The sequence below is a fragment of the Lepidochelys olivacea genome (assembly GCF_965140295.1).
Source record: "Lepidochelys olivacea isolate rLepOli2 genome assembly, chromosome: 25".
NCBI classification, from domain to species: Eukaryota; Metazoa; Chordata; order Testudines; family Cheloniidae; genus Lepidochelys; species Lepidochelys olivacea.
Window position 1 is genome coordinate 14,244,090 of NC_140435.1, and position 20,753 is coordinate 14,264,842.

The following is a 20,753-nucleotide window of genomic DNA, read 5'->3' on the forward strand; positions in this document are numbered from 1 at the left end:
CAGCCGCAGCTGCTGGCCACCTGCCTCCTAATGGAGCCCATCTCCCCTTCTGCAGAGGTGGAATTAGTTCTTCGTGGGGATGGTGAGCGAAGGGGCCCGCGCTGGGGAAGGGGAGCATTTAGCAGCAGCTACGAAAGGCTGGGTGGCTCTGAGGGAGCGTAACTCAGGCTCCAGCCGCCCCGACCCGCAGCAGCAGGGTGAGAAACCACGGAGTGCAACAGGCAAGGAGCCGCAGGGCGGATGCCACCAGCTTTGGTCGGGACGAAATGGAGCCGGGGAGAGGAAAGGGGGGATGGGGGCCCAGGGCTCGGCGAGGGGGGGGCTGCTAGAGTCATCAGCGTGATCAGGCAATTGGGGGCAGAGGGGGGTCCTACCCGGCGCTGTGCCCAGCAGCTGGCTCGAGCATTGGCCAGAATTGATTTTTAACAGGATTCAAGGCAATGGCAGGTTGGACTGAAGAGCCTGATGGCGCTGGGAGAACTGTAGGCCTGGCGGCCCACACACTGGGAATCCTCCATAGGCACCCAGCCCCCAGCCTACCGCCGAGCTGCTGGCCAGCCAGTAATGCTCATGGGGCAGCCCCAGCCACACTCAGAAAGGGGCGTTCCTGCCAGATAGGGGCAGTGGATGCTTTCTCAAGGATGGGGGGGCGGGGTATGGGAATCAGGGCTCCTGGGGTCTAGTCCCAGCTGGAGGAAGAAAATGGGTGGGGGCTAATGGGGTTAAAGAAAAGGGGAGTGGGCATCAAGACGCTTGGGGCCTATTTGCAGCTCTGCAGGGGGAGTGGCTCGTGGTTAAAGTAGGGCTGGGGACTCAGGACTCTTTTCCTCCTTGTGCCACTCACAGATTCTCTCCGTGCTAGTGGAATTTCCTGCGGGCCAGTTTGCCCAGTTTTATAGTTGCTTTGCACCATGGGAGATGCCACAGCAGTGCCCAGAATGATGCCCATTGAGTATATGGCCAGCCCAGCCCAGCGTGGTGGCCTAGACAGTGAGGTGAGGCCAGGCGAGATGGGGGGACTCATGCAGGGGTTGCCTCTCTTATGAAAGCACAGGTCGCAGGGCACAGTCGGTTCCGATTCCCAGTGCAAAAATGTCCCTGTTGAGAAACATTTTCATGCGAACCAGGGGCAAGTCGTGACTTTGCACAAGGGCAAGGAGCAGCAGGCAGAGCGATGGGGGGCAGGAGACGACTCCATCGCAGGCAGGAAATTCCCATACTGGGGCAAGGGAATTTTAACAAGGTTTCCAGTCACTGATCTGCCGGACAACAGACTCTGCCCTCCCGCCCCAGCCAGGCTGATGTGGAGAGAGACACAGGTTCATTCATTTATTTCCTTACAAACACAGCAGGTTCAGACATCGCCTGACAGATGCATTTACAGTTTGGGGATTGGTTTAGTGGTGGGGTGTTCCCTCCCCCTCCAACCTGATCCAGCCCTCCTGGAGCCCCGGTGCTCCCACCCCTGCAGAGCGGGGTAAGGAATGGCAGAGGTTGCATCTCTGGGTCAGTTTCCTACCATGACACCAGTAACTCCCCTCCCCAAGCTCCAGCAGCCACGAAGCTCCCTCGAAGGGGGGGGACGCGCCCTGTCTCGCCCGCTGCTGGGGGACCAAGCAGGGATCCATCCTCACCGCTCTCCCTTGAAGTTCCTCGGCGAGCCAGAAACGTGGCTGCCCATGAGAAATGGAAGAGCGCTGCAGGATCAGAGGAACCCTTCTAATTGCACCCCTTCCAAGCGGACTGGCGAGGGACGAAGGAGTGCCTGGGCTGAAGGGATCTACACATGCCCTGTCTTGATGAGCTTGGCTGATAGCACCGGTAGCATTTGGCAATGTAAGGGATCTAGGCCTGTTATTCCACTGTGTAATTCCCCTCCCCCGACCCCCCAGCGTTAGCTCCCCGCACCCTCCTCCCCAGTGGCACAGATCCCAGCTAGGACCACCCCATCTCTCTAGAGTGTATTTATCCCCTTATGCAAACACCCACCCTCCACCCCTGTACGCATGCTTCCCGTTCACCCACCGGCCTTCCAGCTCACAGCTCTCCCACCGCTCCTGACCAGTTAGCCGTTGTGGCTACGGAGACAGATGCCTGGAGGCCACGCAAAGGCCACGGGGTCTCACACAGCTGCTGGCTAGAGCCAGGGGGGACATGACACCCATTTCCTGTCCCTCCGCCTTCCCCTGTCCCATTGCCGTCTCCTGCCTGGGCCACACAGGGGCCCTGCTGAAAAGCCCACTGAAGTCAATGGCTGGAAGATGTCGCTAGGCTTGGGATCAGGCCCACACGGCGACTAAGCGGTGGCCAGCTTGACTGTGGATTGGGTTCGGTGGGGAACCAGGGGAAACGGGGGCCGTTTTTAATGGGGGGGGCCAATGACGACAAAAGCATCACGAAGATGCCATCAAACTTTCCCGCGCTATTTAAAAAATAAATAAATAAAATCCCACCAGCTCAAATCACAAAGCTGGTGTGCAAGCTTCCCCCCACCCCCTGCGTTGGCAGCTCTGGTCGCTGTCTCGCCCAAGGGACAGCGAGACGAGAGACAATTTAATCAGCGCAATCAGGTTGCACCCATCCGCAGCCCGGATGCCGTCTGTTAATTGAACAGGGCTGCTCTTCCAAAGCCAGGATCCGGCCTGGGACGCCTTGTGCCCTGTATCACACTTGTGCCAGGAGGGGGGTGGTAAAGCGGCAGCAGGACTAAGCAGCCTGGTAGCCGCAGCAAAGCACAGAGGGTTATTTATCCAGGTGTCCTTGGCTAATGGGCGGCTAAGCCAAGTGCCCCCTGGAAAGCTTAGTCTGTCAGCCTCCTCTGACCGCCCATAGGGAGTACAAGGGGTGAGGGTCAATTGTCCCTCGGCATCTCTGTGCGGCTCAGCACAGAGGGCAAGGCGTGGACTGGCCAGCACTGACACCTGAATAAAAGGCCCCTGAAAAATCTCGGGGCAGCCTCTAAGCCCTGGCTAATACCCCTTCCTCACCGCGTACGCAACCAGGGAGCTATTTACAGAGTCCGACAGTGGCCAGGAGTTCAGTTGGTGGCCGGACATGCCCCCCTGCAAATAAAACAGACGGAGGAGGACGTGACACAGGACGCCATCCAGGTAGCCGCTGGCGACTGGATCCGTTGGCTACCAGCTCCCAACGAGCGAGGCAAACAAATCCACATGCAAGGCTGGAGCCAGTTCCCTCAATTGGTAGCCAGGACTCCTGGGTCCTGACTGTCAAGGTCATTCATTCTCTCCCACCCCACCATCGCAACATCCGAATAAACTAAAACCCTCCCGGGACCCGTCAGCACCTGGTTAACAAATAAATAAACACAGAAAATTCTTCCCCTGGTTGGACATTTGGAGTCTCACGGAGGGCTTGTTGTTTTAACGCCTTAGAGAAGAATTCTGCAGTCCCTGCATCTTCTAGTCCACCCCTCCCATCCGGCGCTCACAACATCTTCTCCATGTGCTGCTCCGCTTTGAGGGTGCTGTATAGAAATCCCTGGAGGCCCCCCGAAGACGGGATGCTTGCACCCCCCCGGTCCTGGCCTTCTCCCAAAGCCGCAACACATGGAGTGCGTTGATTGTGTAGTTCAGCAGTGGAGACGCCCACGGAGGCAGGTACCCCGCTCTGGACAGCTGCCCTGGGTTGGGGCAGGTGGGGTGGAAGCTGGGGAGGGAATTACTCCTTAAATCTCCGGTTGGCTTGGATTTTCTTGTAGTAGTTTTCCGCCTCGTTGTCTGTGTGGCCGTCCTTCTCGCTGACCGTGAGGCTGGTGGGCTTCCTCCGCAGGGTGGACTCTCGGCTGGTGGGGCCTAGCACGTTCTCCGGCATGCCCTCACCCCGCTCCGCCGCCCCACCCCCTCCCGTCGCCACGTTGATGGTGGCCACGCTGCCGTAGCGCGGCTCGTCTTGCTCGATGTCGCTGACGGAGGAGCCTGGGGAGACGCCGGCGCTCCTGGTGGGCCGGAAGCCCCGGTAATCCTTGCCCATCTCGTTCAGCTCGTAGGCTTCTTGCCCATCCGAGCCTTTCTGGGCCACCTTCCACTCCCAGGGCCCGTTGCCGGAGGAGAGGTGCACCACAGGGTGGTGCGGGGCGTGGGCATCGATGGTGATGATGCTGGAGCTGTCCCGCTCTGACGGCGAGCGGTACTGGGAAGAGTCGGAGCTGGTGGAGGACGAGGAGGTCTCCGAGTGCTTGGGGGTGACTGACACCAGGCCCTGCTGCTTGGACATGGCAATGACCTGCATGAGCCGAGGCGGGTTGGCCACCCGCTGGCCCGCCCCCTTCTCCGCCATCATCATCCACTTGGCCCGCACGGCCGAGCTGCTGGTGGGTGAGATGTTGGCGGTGCCTTGGCTCTCCTCGGGGATGTGAACCAGCTGGGACGCCCCTGGCCGGGGCTGGATAAGAACCCGGGGCCCCATGGCGGCCCGCTCAGCCGTGCGGGCCTGCACTGTCGGGTAGAGTGAGGAGGGGACGTGCTCCTCTTCATCCGCGCCTACCGAGTCTGAGCCAGCCCTCGCGTGCCCGCTGGCCTCCTCGGCCAGCGTCATACTCCGGCCCTCCAGGGATTTCTGCTTCCACTCAGTGATGAGCTGCTTGGAGCGGCAGGCGTCTACTGGCACGTGGATGGTCATGTGGCGCCGGGCGGGGTCGTCCATGGAGGGGGTGTTGACCCGCGGCAGGGTGTTGCTGAAGGTGACCATGTTCTCCTTGCCCATGGGGCTGCGGGGGGCCAGCAGGTCCACGTCCACGCTGGCCCGTTTCAGGCTGCCCAGGGAGTTCTTCTCCCGCTGGACCTGGCGGTTCACCCCGTCCAGCCGGGTCTGGGGGTTGAGCTCGTCAGTGCTGACCGACTTATTCTGGTGGTACACCGAGTCGTGGCCGCGCTGGGTTAGGGCCCGCAAGGCGTCCTTGGTGGGGGGGTTGGTCGGGGCCCTCTCGGTCGGTGCTTGGAAGTTGCCCACGGCGTGGTACGCCTGAGGGGGCGAGAAAGCTCAGGGGTCAGGGGTCAGACCACATGGCAGCCATCCAATCACAGTTTGGGCGCCCGTGGGCTCCCCACTTTTAGGGCGCTTCCATCACTCCTAATGCCAGTGACTGACACCAACCCCTGGAGGGAGACGCAAAGGCCCTTCCTCTCAGCAGGGGCTCTAAGCTCAGCTCCCTGAGCCTGGCTCCCCCCCCCCCCCGGGGGCGTGAACTCACCAGGTAGGCGGCAATCCCCGAGCCGATGAGGAAGCCCACGTAGACGTCGATAGGATGGCTGCGGTACTGGGTGATCTGGGTCAAACCGCAGACGCCGGCAGCGATGGCAAAGGCGAAGACCAGGATAGGCTTCAGAAGCTTGGTGCTGTCTGAGATGATGGAGTTGAAATACATCTGGCCAGAGGAGGGGAGAGCGGGGGCCTGTCAGAGCCACGGGTCGAGCGCTGGCCCATCAAATGCACGGGGCTGGCTGGGCAGCCAAGGATGCGACCTCCTGTGTTGGTGGGTGACCCCCCTCCCTGCATGGACTGCCCAGGCCTTTCTGGTTCACGGGGGCACCTCGGCTAGTCCCAGGAGGGTGAGGGTTATGTTAGCTGTATGCTGTTTTGCGTGTGTGTGTGAGAAAGAGAGAGCAAAGCACTCTGTGTGTTTGCACACATGGGTGCGTGTTGAGGGGGCATTTGATTGTATCGGGGGGCACCGTAGGTGTGTTTGCATTTGCATAAGGCAGGGGACTGTGTGCATGTATCCATGGGGGGTGCACCAAAGCTGTTTGCATGTGTGTGGAGCAGCACGTGTGTGTTGGGGGGGGCGTACAGTGAGGGTGCTTGCCTGCGGAAGGAGCTGTACGGGGCATGGTGAGGGACCGAACTGTAAGCATGGAGGCAGGCGCGTGTCTGTGGACTTCACATACTTGCTTGCATCAGCCTGTGGTTGCAAGTCAGGGAGATAAGGAGAGAGGCGGGTGAACTCACCGACACGTAGACAGCGGCGAAAGCTGACAGCGTGGCATGCTGGGACGGGAAAGTCTTCCTGCAAAAGGGAAGCAAAGGACAGCTCGAGCAGCCTGGGCTAGTGCTGGCAGAGACCTTGCTGCGGCACGGTGGGTGGCCAGATCCCAGCATGATACATGCAGCGGGGCCCGGCGGGGTGTGGGTGAGAAGAGACAGCCTTGTACTCCCTTCCTTTGGGGCCGTCGGGGGCAGGGTCCCTCAAGCCGAGTCCTTTGGCTCTGGACTGCACGGGACGTACCTGGCAGAGAGAATCGCATTCTGGTCCTGGCCCGAGCAGATGTCCTGGGTGATGTAAGGGTTGGAGTCACAGGAGATCCCGAGCAGCGTATAGTTGGGCTTGCAGACCGTCAGGAAAAAGGGGGCGTGGTAGCCGGTGGCCAGCTGGATCACGTCAGTCACCAGGGCGGTGGCACAGAGTCCGAACACGTGGACCCCTGGGGAAACCATGAGCGGGTCATGGATTAGAGCCTCAGCCACCGGGAAGTCACCGATGTTCCTCTGCCCCCTCCCACCTGCCTCTCCCCCCAGCCCCTCTGTCCATTTTCCCAATCCCCCTCCCACCTGCCTCGCCCCTCCCAGGTTTGGGTCAAGGCCAGGTGTGGAAGCCCCACAGGGCAATAAACATTTTCCATTTCCACAGCACTTTCCCTCCCCAAGCGTGGCGCAGACTCAAATCCCAGTGAAATGCAGCCACCACTGGGGTGGTGGCCACAAAGCCTACAGCACGAGGGCAGTGGAACGGGCCCATGACGGGGAGAGAGGCCAAGGGCATCCACGTGGCAGGGGCAACCAGAGAGACACTAACGCTGAGGATGAACGTGGGCTTTGGAGCCCACACTGATCTCCATGCTGCTGGATGTCACGCTCCGAGCTGCACATGCTTCCCATGCAGGCTCCTCCATGGCCGCCTCCCCTCTTCATCCAGGCCCCAGGCAGCTTCAGAAGGAGGATCCCCCCAGATACGAAGAACTGAAAGGCTCCAGGCCAGGACTGCGGCAAAACCTACCCACAAACCTTACAGTCCTGCGCAGGAAGGAGTTGAAGTTGCAACCGCCGGCGTTGATGCTCCCCTCCGACCCGCTGCGCCCCTTCAGCTTGGACTGCAGGCAGTAGATGATGCCTTCCCCGACCATGATCTGGGGGGAAGAGCAGAACTCAGTGTGGGCCACACAGGCTTGTAGGCAGGAGGGTGTGTTGGCAAGTCAGAGCAAGAGGTATAAATGTAGAGATTTTGGCACAAGGGCAGGTCCTACCCTCTCCCAGCAGGGGACGCTGTAGGGAGCGGGGCAGGAGCGCTGGCTGTGGAGGGAGCTCCCAGCTACTGCATTCCCAACACAACACACATCCCCCTCCCGCACACTCTACCATTGCCCTATCGTACCAGGTGGCTGGTGCTGGGGGCATTGGGGCAGAGGGGCCTATGAAGAAGGGGCACAAGTTTGGGCTGCCGTAGCCTGTGCCTGGAACTGTACGGGCCCCTGCAGTCTCTGAAGAAGGGAGGTGAATTCAAGGCCAGGCGGAATCTGCCCACCCCCCTCTTCAGAAGGTTCCTCCAGGTCTCTCCCTTCCCTTGCCCCCTTGTCTCAGCCCTCCTGCCCAGGCGGAAAGAGAAGCCCCCCCGGGCTTGGCCCCAGCTACGTACCGAGGCAGCAGGAGCAGCGAAGGCCAGGCTGAGAAGCATCAGCAGGGGGATCATCTCCTCGTTGGTCTCCACGTACGGCATGGACAGGGCCCGGTCGTGGCACTGGAACCCCACCTTGGCTGGCTTGAAGAGGTCGGTCAACTCCAGGAAATACAGCGTCACGATGGACGAAGCCACGATCGGGAGCTGGGCGAGGAGCAGGAAGGAAGCAAAGAGGCGGGTCAGAAGCATGGTCCAGTGGGCTCAGTTTCATCCCCCTGCCACCCTACAGACCTGCCTTCACGGGCCTCAAGGCTCCCAGTCATTCCACGACCACACTCCCCTCCTCTAGCTGGGAATAGAACCCAGGAGTCCTGACTCCCAGTCACACCTGCTCTAACCATTGGACAGTCTCTTTCCTATGTGTCTGTACAGCACCTGTCACAACCAGGCTCCAGTCTCTAGTGGCTGCTGCAATAGAAATGTTAAGCAGACACTCTGTCTTGTTAATTCCTCCCCTGAGGCCTAGCGTCTCTGCCCATCCACACCATGGGTTGAGCAGACCCATCCACAGCCTCAAAGTAAAGGAAGGACAACGGCAGATTAAAGCCACCTTAACACTCTTCCATCTGGGCCCCAGGCACAGGAAAGGAGTAACTGAGAATCAGCCCCAGAAATGGAATCATCTCCCATTTCCCCGTCCTCAGCCCCTGCAGGGCTCAGCTGGCTCCTGAGAAAGCATCTCACATTCCCCCCACACACTCGGCTTCCGCCTCGCTGCAGGGATGGGGCTCAAAAGGCAGCACCCGCCCCCACCCTGCTGTGCTCTGGGTCCCCTTGAAAAGCCTCTGCTCACCTCCACAAAGTAGAAGCATGGAAGGAGTGTCATGCTATCCTTGGGGGCCTTGGACTTCTCTTTTGGGGAGATCATGGTGTCAGCTCAAGGGGCAAGCGACGGGGGCTCGCCTGGGTCAGCCTAGGCAACGAGACACACGGCAAGCGTTAGTTTAGTGGCACTCAAGGGGAAGTGGGTGGGGCAGGAGTGCTGTCCGTGGGGGAAGATCATAGTTACTCCAGGACCAACCCAGCACTGGAGCGAGGAGGGCAGGAGTGCTGACTGCAGGCGGCGGGGGAGGGGACTCCCAGGAACTCCAGTCCCAGCCTCTCCCAGCAGGAGGCACTGTAGGGAATGGTGCATGACTGCTGGCTGCATGGAAGGATCCAGCCACCTCACCTGCATTGCTCTGGGGAGGCTGGAAAAGGAGGGTGGGGGTGGGAGGGGTAAAAAGCAGGGCGGCATGCGGGCAGGGAGGGGCGATTACGAGAGAGAAGGGCAAAACAAGGGGTGCCTTGAATCCACCATCCTGGCCCGAAGAGGGGGAGCTGGGGGGGAGCCCAGGGCCTGGCTGGGGTCGCAGCTTGCGAGACCTGTTTGCAGGGCGTCCGGCTTTGCCCGTTCTCCGGATCCCTGCAAGACACTGAGGCTGCAGCAGGTTGCAGTTTGGCCAGGCTGTTGTATTCAACATGCCAGCAGGTGGGGTCAAGGGGGGGTGGTTACAGGTATGGTCTGAGTCCCCTCCCTTTGCTTCCCAACCCTGCCAGAGCCCCGCCGGGGCAGGGCTGAGGCTCCTAGCTGCAGCCCGTGGAAGGGTCCCCGCTTGTATTGCAGCCCGCGGGCTATACGCGGGAGGGGCGCCCCCTAGCGGCCCCCCCCCGTCGTGCCAGCTCCAGCCTCGGATGCCAAGGCACAAAACGCCCAGCTGCCGCGGCGGGGGATCGCGACAGGGGCCAGGCTCCGTGGGGAGTGCGGGGGGGCGTGTTCCGTCCCCCCCCCGCCCCATGCGGGTGACAGGCTCAGGGAATCGGGCTGCACCTTCGCATCGGAGCCAGCGGGGGGGTGGGGGGGTTTGACCCTGACAAGCTGCCCCCCCCCAGCGATCCACGCCCCCGGAAACTTTCCCCAAGTCCTGCCCGAGGGAAGCGGACCCGGTGCCGGGACCGCCGGAGCCCACCCGTGGGGCTGGGCAGGGGGGCGCCCCCCCGGCTCTGGGGGGCTTGGGGAGGGGGCCAAGCCAGCCCCACCCGGTCGCCCAGCGGTCTGAGTCGTGGGACCCGCTGGCCTGGGGATGGGGGGGGGGGGGTCTGTGCCACTCGGAGCCGCCCCCCGCCGGGCTCCAGCCCTTTGTCCGGCCGCTGGGGCGGGGAAGAGCCCGGTGCCCGCCCCGCCCCGGCCACTCACCTCGCCGGCCCCGGCCCGGACAAAGGGGGCCGCGGGGCCGCTTCTGCCCCAGCGCGTCCCTCCGGCGGCCGCCGCGATCCCCCGGGGGCGCTGGAGCCGCTCGGGCGCCCGGGCAGGGCGGCTGCGGATCCTGCTGCGGCTGCGAGCGCGCACAAAGCCTGGGGCTGCGGGCGGGGGGGGGGGTCGGGCTGAATTGGGGCGGGGGGAGCGTGTGCGCGCGGCTCGGCTCCTGCCCCGGTTTCCATGGCGAGCCCGGGGCAGCGAAACAAAGGAACTGGGGGGGGGGGCGCCCAGGAATAGGAGCTGGGGAGTGGGGGGGTTGCAATCAGCGTCCCCTCGGATACAGCTTGGGGGGGGTCCTGGTACCTGCCCCCCCTTAAAGGGAGAGGAAGCGCAGGGACGGCTCAGTCCACCGTCCACCCCCCAGCACCTGCTTGCAGGGCGGGGCGGATCGTGCCCCCTCCTTCCCCCCCCCCCCCCCAGCCTCTCGCAGCTGGAGATAGGGGGACTCAGGGGCGCAGCCCTCTCCTGGCCGGGGGTGGTGGGGGGAAGCCATGCGGGGGGCTTGCGGCAGGCTTTGCTGGCTGCCTGGCACCATCGGCCTCCCCTGCCTGCCCCCACCCGGGGTTGAAATCCCAGCCCTGCGGAGACAGAGGGACAGTCACAGCCACAGCTGGCCTGGGAAGCAACCAGCGGAGCTGGCTTCCCGGCACACGTTCCCCAGCTGCCAGGACCCACTCCTGGGCCACTGGATCTTTGTCCCTCTGCCTGCGGAGCGTGTCAGTACCCAGGGCCGGCTGGGCACGTGTGGAGACCCACCGCCAAACTCACTTCACATAAGAACCCCTGGATGGCCCTCAGCTGGGATCAGCCCTGGGCCACGGTTGTGTCTTTACACAACAAGGATAGTATGGAGAAACCAGACGGGCAGAGCTTTGCCCAGGTCGCCACGTTCACTGGACACAAGCATGCCTGGCCTGGTGGCATGCACACTCAGATATCGAACACGGTGGGCACCACTTGAGGGTTCACAAGCTATTTAAAGGCAGGCTGCACCATTCCTATACAGTCACTGTCCCCACCTGGGCCGGATCCGAAGGTTTCAGAGGCCACCGTCCCCAGCTCTCACGTGGAAACAAGAACCGCGGGCCAGCACGGTCTCTTCGTGACCACAGACACCAGCCAGATTGCCGTTTCCATGTCAAATCCCAGCTCAGACCCCCACCAACGAGTCTGCGCCTGGAGTGAGCTTGTCCGTTCTCAGCCGGCTCCATGTCCACTCATCCATCAGCCCATCCCACGCCCAGCTTCTCTATCTGCAGCATTTCAGCCCCCCCGCTGTCCCCTCCAACAAGGCCCGGCAGTGCCATGTTTACTGGGTACTGGTCGTTCCCAGACAGGGGCCCCAGAATCCTTGGCACTGGTGCCATCTTCAAAGCACCTGCTGGTGCAGATGACTGCAGGGTTGCTCAGGAAGCCGCTCACGGCGCATGACCCCTGGAGGTAGCGGGGGTACAAACAGGGCACCTGGTGGGAGCAGCGCAACGGTGAGCCAAAGCCTGTTCTTGCCCCAATCCACCCACAGCTGCCCCCCCGCCCCCCCCGGGGACCCTCCCCACAGATCAGCAGCACCCAGAAAGGAAGATGCCAGGTCTGGGTCTGAGCCCCTCCTCACACCACTCCGGGCTCTGAGCTGGCAGGCCCCAAACTGGGACTCCCTCTTGGCGGCTGGCCCTGGTACCTGCCTGACCATCCCGGAGGAGAGCGCTGAACGAGGAGACCCCTTTGCAGGAAGCGCCGCGGCCCTGAGGGAGGGGTGGGAACTTCAGCAGCGTGACTGGCATCGCAAAATCCTCTGGCCCGGTTACCTAGCAACACGGAGGCTGCCTGAGTCTGTGTCTGGGGATGCTCGCATCCTAGCTCCCTCGCTGGGCGGGGCAAAACTGCAGCTTCCCTAGGGCCTGTTCAGCCTGGCAGAGAGACTATGGGGCAGGCACACCTCCATCCCAGCCTCTCTTCCTTACTATAGCTCAGCGGGGCCTCCGCAGCCCGGGGGACGGGCATCTAGGAAGGGACCGGAGTTAGGATCTGGATCCAGATCCAGAACGTCACCAAGTTCAGAGGCGCTGGGGTTGAAGGCCTGGTTCTGACCCTGTTCTCTCTAAAATCTCAGGCCCCATATTCGGACCCTCCCTTGAGCTGTGGAAGAACTCGGTTATGGGAACTCTACTAAGGATCATCGCCTGCCCACGGGGATCTGTGGGCTGGTGCCGAACCCAGCTCTGCCTTCCCGAGCCTGAAGGCAGGATTTCTCCCTCTTTTTTCAGAGTAGCAGCCGTGTTAGTCTGTATCCGCAAAAAGAAAAGGAGGACTTGTGGCACCTTAGAGACTAACCAATTTATTTGAGCATAATCTTTCGTGAGCTACAGCTCACTTCATCGGATGCATACTGTGGAAAGTGTAGATCTTTTTATACACACAAAGCATGAAAAAATACCTCCCCCCACCCCACTCTCCTGCCCTTCTAGAGCATCTCTCATCCAGGGATCTCAAAGAGCTTTATAAATATTGGCTTTTTTGGCCTTGCAAGCCACCCGTGTGGTGGGTTGGTATTATCATCCCTATTTTATAGTTGCGGAAACTGAGGCACAGAGCATGAAGTGATCCACACACAAGGCCACACAGTGAGTCAGTGATGGAATAGAATCTAGGAGTCCTGTTGCCCAGCTTCCTACCCCAACCAGTAGATCAAAGGCTCCTCCCTGTGGAAGTGTAGTAGTCATTTTGTGCTAGGCAAGAGCCCTGCAGAAGACAGGCTAACCTTACTATTAATAGCACGAGATTCGTAGAAGCGGGGCTTGTGCTAGGCGGTTCGAAAAATTGTCTGAGATGCTGTTTTTTGACCTTGCTTTGATAAAATTGGAATGTAGACTTTTGCAGAATTTGTTGAGAAAAATAAGATAGCAGGTAAGAATATGTATAAACAAACTGCAGCTGTGATCATTATTGCCTGTAGCAAAAAGGTATAAAGGCTTGCCTCAATTGTTTATCTATGGAGCCCTACCTGGAGTGAGGGAGATTCCCTGCCCCGGTGTGTAGTTCCCCCTCTTTAAATTGCTTGAAAATACAGTCTCTGATTTGTTACAACCAACCTAAGAGTGAAAACTGTTTTCTTCCAAGGATCTCAAAGAGCTTTATAAATATTGGCTTTTTTGGCCTTGCAAGCCACGTGTGTGGTGGGTTGGTATTATCATTCCTATTTTATAGATGGGGAAACTGAGGCACAGAGCAATGAAGTGATCCACACACAAGGCCACACAGAGAGTCAGTGATGGAATAGAATCCAGGAGTCCTGTTGCCCAGCTTCCCAGCCCAACCAGTAGATCAAAGGCTCCTCCCACAGCTGGGAATAGAACTAAGGTATCATGAATCCCAATCCCCTCTCTAAGTACTGGGGACCGAGAAGTGAGTGATACATCCGATGAAGTGAGCTGTAGCTCACAAAAGCTTATGCTCAAATAAATTGGTTAGTCTCTAAGGTGCCACAAGTCATCCTTTTCTTCTCACTGTGCTCAGGCTGCTCCTAGCCTCCTGGATTCCCTTCCTTATCTGCCAGCAGTTGCACTGGGGAAGCACTGACAGGCCCGTAGGCATGTATCCAGACAAAACATGTCTCAGCTGGAACCCGGGGAAAGGGTCTGAACAAAAGGATCCTGCCAAGTCAGCCTAAGATTCACTCTACACCGCTCTGCCAGCCCGTGGATGGATGCTGTTTGAATGTAGCTCAGTTTAGGCCTAGGGGTGAGAAAACCTGGATTTGTGCTGGAAATGGCCCACCTTGATTATCATACGCATTGTAAAGAGAGTGGTCACTTTGGATGGGTTATTACCAGCACGAGAGTGAGTTTGTGTGTAGGCGGGCGGAGGGTGAGAAAACCTGGATTTGTGCTGGAAATGGCCCAACTTGATTATCATACACATTATAAGGAGAGTGATCACTTTAGATAAGCTATTACCAGCAGGAAAGTGGGGTGGGAGGAGGTATTGTTTCATGGTCTCTGTGTATATGTCTTCTGCAGTTTCCACAGTATGCATCCGATGAAGTGAGCTGTAGCTCACGAAAGCTTATGCTCAAATAAATTGGTTAGTCTCTAAGGTGCCACAAGTACTCCTTTTCTTTTTGGAACCTAGACTCCAACCCGAGTCACCTCAGGGTTAGGATTCAGTGGCACCAAGACCCCATCAGCCATCTTCATTCCATTTCTGGCCCCATTTTTTTTAAAAAAATCCCAAATCACTGAAATCCCATTAGATTCCTGTTAGAACCCAATTCACTGAAACCTCATTAGCATTTTTGACAGAAATCAGCCGTTCTCACAAGCCATTGCAGAACCAGAAACGTACAGCGCCTCCTTCCAGCTTTGTCTCCACCCCAGGGGCTGGATTCATAAGAATGGCCATACTGGGTCAGACCAAAGGTCCATCTAGCCCAGTGTCCTGTCTTCTGACAGTGGCCAATACCAGGTGGGAATGAACAGAACAGGGAATCATCCAGTGATCCATCCCCTGTCGTCCATTCCCAGCTTCTGGCAAAAGGCATTCTGGATTCAAAAGGGATCAGGCTTGAGGTGGTGGATTCCCTGCCTCTAGCTCTGTGGAATGTCTCTGAGCCTTTTCAACCCTCCAGGTGCACATCAACTCCTTCTTTATAAGATGTCCTTGGATCAGCCCCCCACATACCACCAGGAACAGATGGAGATGGAGGTGGCTATGGTTTGGGTATGTCGCCGTTTGAGCTGCAAGTGGATGAGAAAAGCTCACTGCCCTGGAGTTCTACATTATAGATTTTTTTTTAAAATTGCTTCTTTACACACCAGCATGTCAGCACTTGCTGCGAGGACAGCTTGCTCCAAAATCTGAGTGAGTCCCATCTGCCGGTGCCCCAGCATGGAGTGAAGGGGGCACTGCCCTGTTCTTCAACACCTTCCTACGCTAACGTGCTTTCTGTGCTAACCACTGGTGCTCCCACAGTGCTGCTTAGAAAGAATGGAGAAAAATCCCCACCACACTAGACAGCTAGTGCCCTCTCCTGCCATTGCATGGTGGTGGAAGGTTCCCTGTAGAGCTGGTTGGAAATCGGGGTGTTTTTCCATGACAAATTTGGTGGTTTTGGCAAAAAATAAAAAACCTCTTAAGTATTTTGTTTCTGCAATGCCCCCCACAGTGCCTCATGCTCCCAGTCTCCTCTATAGGCCAGGCTCCTCATCCAGACTTCATCTCCCATGATGCACCATGGTCTCCTCTCTTGGAAGTAGTGCATCATGGAAGATGAAGTTCAGCTGGGCCAGCTTGCTGTGTTTCCAGCTGCTTTTGGCCTCTCTGCTCTGTAGGATCTGACTGGATCAGTGACAGACACACTGCATCCTCCCCCCACCCCCGACACACACACACACACACTCAGTTTGATACTATGGGAGGAGAAAGGAGTCTGTTAGCCCAGCCACTCCACTCTGCTGATGGTCTCCCGCCCTCGTTGGATGCCGCTCTGCTCCATTGCTCCTGTTAACAATTGCAGCAGATCAGATGTGGCCCTGCCTCCACCTGATGCCCATGCCCCTATCAGCACTCCTCCTTGCTGCCTTGCCCCTGCTCTCCCAAGCAAGGGTGCAGCTGGCAGGAGATGCCTTGCCTTCCGGGTGGTGATTCCCTGGGAGAGATGGTTCGTCCCCTATGATGGGGCAAAGCAGTGAGAATCCCAACAGTACCGCCCCAGAAACACGGTGACGACCCCTTTGCCCCATCACCACTGATGGGTACTTGGGGATTAGGGGTGGGAGGGAACCAATTGTGCTAAGAGCGCCACAAAAAGAACCAGGAACCTCAGAGGATGCTCCAGTCCCACTCCACTTGGGTGAGCTCCGTGGGAAGTAAGAGGTGACCCCAACCATTTCTCCACCTGTGCCGGTTCTCCCCTCCACTACTGCAGATATCTCCCCCGATAGCCTCATGGCTGGGGATGCAGCTGCAGGTCCCCTGGATATTCCGGGCCCTGAGTGACTAAGGGAGAGAAGAGAATTTGGGCTCCCAGTTTTTCAGTCCTGGTGTCCCCAGTCCTGGGCCTGCTTCTCCTTTATGCTGGCCAAACTCCATCAGGTTAAAGGGACTCACTCCTGCTTTACACTGCTGAGAATGAAAGGAGATCCAGGCCCTGTCATGTGCAGTCCCTCCTGTGGAGAACGGCACTCGATCCTCACAGTCATCAGCTCTGGGTGTTCCCCTAAGCTGCCCATGAAGGCCCCCCACTGCCTGCACTCTGGGGGTACAGTTTCTTTGCCTCCCCATCCTGTAACCATGGCCTTCCTGCACATAAATGCATCATGCACTAAGCACGCACATCCGTATGCTCTGCACAAACGCCCACATGGCTTGCACGCAACCTGAATGCTTCTGTATGCACACGGGGCATAACAATCCTGGGTGTAACTCCAGAACGTCACTAGAGTTATTCTCAGGCTGAATTTGGCCCACATGCTGGTATTTTGCGTCACACTTCTCTGTCATGTACACACACTCTCTCTCCTTTCACACACACACAGTCTCAGGCGTGTCTGAGCGGTGCACAGTGCAAGAAGGGAGCAGGAGATAGAAGTGTGAACATGACAACAATGGGTGGAAATCTAGCAACCAGACTATAAATATCAAAGAATATTCAGGGAGAAAGCCAATGCTAGCAGCTAACGGTTCTTCTCAGATTTTGTTCAGCATGAGTTGAGGACTGACAACTCAGTACTTTAGTGAGCAGCAGAATTAACCCTAGCTCAGAGACAGGAATCTTTGTACCATAGGGGAGTTATTTATGGCATCCGAGGATTTCTAACAGTTCCTGTGGAGTCCAAGAACTGAATCTAGAGGGGGAAAGACATGCAGCCAGTATCTGAGACCCAAGCATGGGATGGGGGGGACACCAAATCAAGCCAGACTAGAGAAGCATCCTATGTGTCCAGCCACCCTTGGACAGCTGTCATGTTTAGTGAAGATGCCACCAGGAGAGCTTCTCCAGACAGAATAATGGTTAATAGGGGCAATGGAAATCTGAGGTGGGGGAGCCAAGTGCCCGGCCATGGAAATACTGTAGGAGTTGATCTATGGTTCTGCCTCTGTGCCTTGTTCCACTGCCCTTGCTGGGAACCAGTGTGCCCTGTAAACTGGGCGCACGCACTGGGCGAGGGGTGGAGATGAAAGTGGGACGTAGAGGGGCGGGATTGACCGCTGCGACACCCAGGATTAGGCTGGGCAGCAGGTAGGAACCGGGGTGGTCAGGCCAGATCCTGGAACAGCTACCCCTGGCGGCTGGCAAAGGACCCGCAAGCTGCTGGCCTCCACCCCTCAATCCCTTTTCCGCCTGAAGACAGCTCCCTGCTCCTCACCATGTCTCAGTAGCTCCCCATGCGGAGCACCCCCCTTCTATCCCTTTGCCCCCTCTCTGATTGCTGAGCAACTTTTAAGTGTGAGCAGCTGACTTGAGTGATGCAATAAGAACCTTTGCCAAAGCTAAGCCTGTTGTTTCTGTAACTGACAGAGTGGGATGTGACGTGCTCTGTAATCGGAACATTGGTGGGCTGGGCCAAGCTACAGGCTTGCAGTGGGTTGGAGCCTGACCTGGCACCATCTGGATTTCATGTGTTGTAAAACTAGAATTTAGTTTGTTACATGGGGAGTGAGCGGGAGGGGAGAGGAGTCCTGATCTTCTGCCTTGGGATATATTATTGTTATTCTGTGGCTTCCCAAAGAACCTGTGAGCCCCAGTCGTGGACCATGGCCCCATTGTGCTAGGTGCTGTACAGACACAGAACTACATTTGCTGCTAGACAATGTGTGAGCTAGTTCAGTAGGAAAGATCACGCTTCTCATCAAATGTTTCAGACTTAGTCACTTGGGAGCCAAGCTAAACAAACAGGCTGGACTGGGACTCAGGGGACCTGGTTCTGTTCCTGGCTCTGCCACTCGCTGGCCTTGGGCAAATGACTGCCCTGCTCTGTGCCTCAGTTTCCCCATATGTAAAATGGGGATAATGATACTGGCCTTCTTTGTAAAGTGCTTTGAGATCTACAGATGAGAAGAGCTAGGATTAATTACTATTATTATTATAGGTTTCAGAGTAACAGCCGTGTTAGTCTGTATTCGCAAAAAGAAAAGGAGTACTTGTGGCAGGTTAGAGACTAACCAATTTATTTGAGCATAATCTTTCGTGAGCTACAGCTCACTTCATCGGATGCATACTGTGGAAAATACAGAAGATGTTCTTATACATACAAACCATGAAAAAATGGGTGTTTACCACTACAAAAGGTTTTCTCTCCCCCCACCCCACTCTCCTGCGGGTAATTGCTTATCTAAAGTGATCACTCTCCTTACAATGTGTATGATAATCAAGTTGGGCCATTTCCAGCACAAATCCAGGTTTTCTCCCCACCCCCCACAAACCCACTCTCCTGTTGGTAATAGCTTATCTAAAGTGATCACTCTCCTTACAATGTGTATGATAATCAAGGTGGGCCATTTCCAACACAAATCCAGGGTTTAACAAGAATGTCTGAGGAATGGGGGGCGGTGTAGGTAGGAAAAAACAAGAGGAAATAGGTTACCTTGCATAATGACTTAGGCTTGAATAGAGACTGGGAGTGGCTAAGTTAATTGTATCCAATTTGCAAATGAATTCCAATTCAACAGTCTCTCTCTGGAGTCTGGTTTTGAAGTTTTTCTGTTGTAATATTGCAACTTTCATGTCTGTAATCGCGTGACCAGAGAGATTGAAGTGTTCTCCGACTGGTTTATGAATGTTATAATTCTTGACATCACCCCCACCCCCCCATTCCTCGGACGTTATTGTTAAACCCTGGATTTGTGCTGGAAATGGCCCAACTTGATTATCATACACATTGTAAGGAGAGTGATCACTTTAGATAAGCTATTACCAGCAGGAAAGTGGGGTGGGAGGAGAGAAAACCTTTTGTAGTGGTAAACACCCATTTTTTCATGGTTTGTATGTATAAGAACGTCTTCTGTGTTTTCCACAGTATGCATCCGATGAAGTGAGCTGTAGCTCACGAAAGCTGATGCTCAAATAAATTGGTTAGTCTCTAAGGTGCCACAAGTCCTCCTTTTCTTTTTATTATTATTATTAAGCTCTTTCCCTTGATCCAGCATTGGCATCACAGCCTCCACCCTAGGGAAATTAGCACAATACTCACCCAGGTAAACCAGGCAAACCAGAGAGGCTTTCTGTATATAGGAAAGGTTTCTAAAGCATACTGCTGTCACCTCCGCTTATGTAAGGAACAAACCCAGCACTCCACCCTCAGCTTTATCGCGGGATAGCAAACAGACAGGCCTAGATCCTCAAAGCTAATCCGAGCCACAGTCTCTCTCCCACCCCCAGTCTTTTGGCCAGGCTGAGCTGTACACAACCCAAAGGCGGATGGGTAAAGGTGGCTTTAAGCCAGCTTTGAGCTCCCTGATTTGGGGCCTGTCTAATTGCCAGCATATATTAAAGCAAGTTCAGAGCTGCTCCAATTTACACTCATAATCTCAAGGGGCTGTTTTGGCAGCATAGGGATTGCCCCAGCCATGCCCCTTGTCTCCTGGGAACTCCCCCTATGCTGAGGGGGTGGGAAGGAGGAGCTGCAAGAGAGAATAATGCATGGGGGCTCTGCACCCCAGAAGGACCGTCATGGCGAGGGGGAATCCTCAGGAGGCCAGATCCCATAGCTTCACAGCTACTTTATACTATCAGGATCTGGCTCATAACCTTTATAGGAACTTCAGTGCACAGAGCAGGCGTGATCCTAAACTCGCATTGAAACTGACTTCATCAGATTTCCTCCTGTATTACACAACCATCAATAAGCAAAGGGCCAGGTTCCCTTTATATTCACCCTTGGGGAAAAATAGAACAACTCCATCCTTCCTCTTTGAACAGCCCAATTCTGGGAATCTCTCTCTCACACAGATACACATCAGAGCCGGTAGGAGGCTTTTATTAAAGTCCCATAGCTCTCTTTCATCCTCAGTCTCTGGGCATGAAACTTACCGTACGTCCCCCTCACCTTCCCACGTGCACTTTATTTGAACGAGAAGGCCAATGCGGGTGGCAGCTGTGGAAGGAGAGGAAATGTGATACATTTCCTAATGAATCCCTATGTCAAATACGTGCACTAAATTACCCCCATGAAATCTACAAAGGGCTCTCACTGGGTGAAGTGCTAGTGAGAGCCGCAGGCTCAGGTTTGGCCAAACGTTTGTCTCCAGGGCTTGAAACAGTCTCATAAGAGGAACAATGTCTGTCCTTGGCTTAAATTGGCTGTTCAGGAGCTCCTGACCTCACTATAAAGGCTCTGATGTCTTATTTAAACAGGCTAGGGGGAGGTTGTCTAAAATTGATCCGAGATCAGAACCACGTCTGGTACTGTATCTAGATACCAAGGAGGTGGACCGCTTACAAACATCTGCCAAACCCTTCATAAAAGGCAGATGGACAGGAAGATAAGGTGCTGGACTGCAAGTCAGGACGCCTGGGTTCTCTTCTCTTCCTGTCTCTGCTGTTCACTTGCTGTGTGATGTTGGGCAAGGTACTTCATTCACCTCTCCCTGCCTCAGTTTCCCTCCCTATAAAGAAGGTAATAACAACACTCACCCTCCTCTGCAGAGTACTTTGAAATCCTTACATGAAAGGTACTCTAGAAATGTAATATAGTAACAAGAGCATCTTACATCCAAGTGTGAAGCAGGTTTCACTGGTCTGCTCTCAGGTGAGGCCAAGCTGAGACGGAAGCCGACCCAGCTCCAATATTTGGGTTGCAAGCACTTCCTGTTCGTTTACAAACAATT

General features: G+C 56.4%; 1 protein-coding gene across 4 annotated transcripts in view; it reads right to left on the bottom strand.

The window, feature by feature from the left end:
- Positions 1–1,316: 1,316 nt before the first annotated feature.
- PLPPR3 (phospholipid phosphatase related 3) overlaps positions 1,317–20,753 on the bottom strand; it is a 36,405-nt gene continuing 16,968 nt past the window's right edge. Inside the window, exons 1-8 of one of the 4 annotated variants that reach the window (XM_084614492.1) lie at positions 11,612–11,719; positions 8,484–8,603; positions 7,649–7,834; positions 7,013–7,142; positions 6,245–6,440; positions 5,968–6,025; positions 5,213–5,386; positions 1,317–4,983 (exon numbers count right to left, since the gene is read on the bottom strand). In XM_084614492.1, coding sequence (XP_084470618.1) covers positions 3,682–4,983; positions 5,213–5,386; positions 5,968–6,025; positions 6,245–6,440; positions 7,013–7,142; positions 7,649–7,834; positions 8,484–8,558 — 2,121 coding nt within the window. In that variant the 5' untranslated portion in view covers positions 8,559–8,603; positions 11,612–11,719 and the 3' untranslated portion in view covers positions 1,317–3,681. Of the gene's footprint in view, positions 4,984–5,212; positions 5,387–5,967; positions 6,026–6,244; positions 6,441–7,012; positions 7,143–7,648; positions 7,835–8,483; positions 8,604–9,866; positions 10,021–10,948; positions 11,367–11,611; positions 11,720–20,753 lie in introns of those variants that run through there. The other 3 variants (XM_084614493.1, XM_084614490.1, XM_084614491.1) reach the window with 3 other exon arrangements.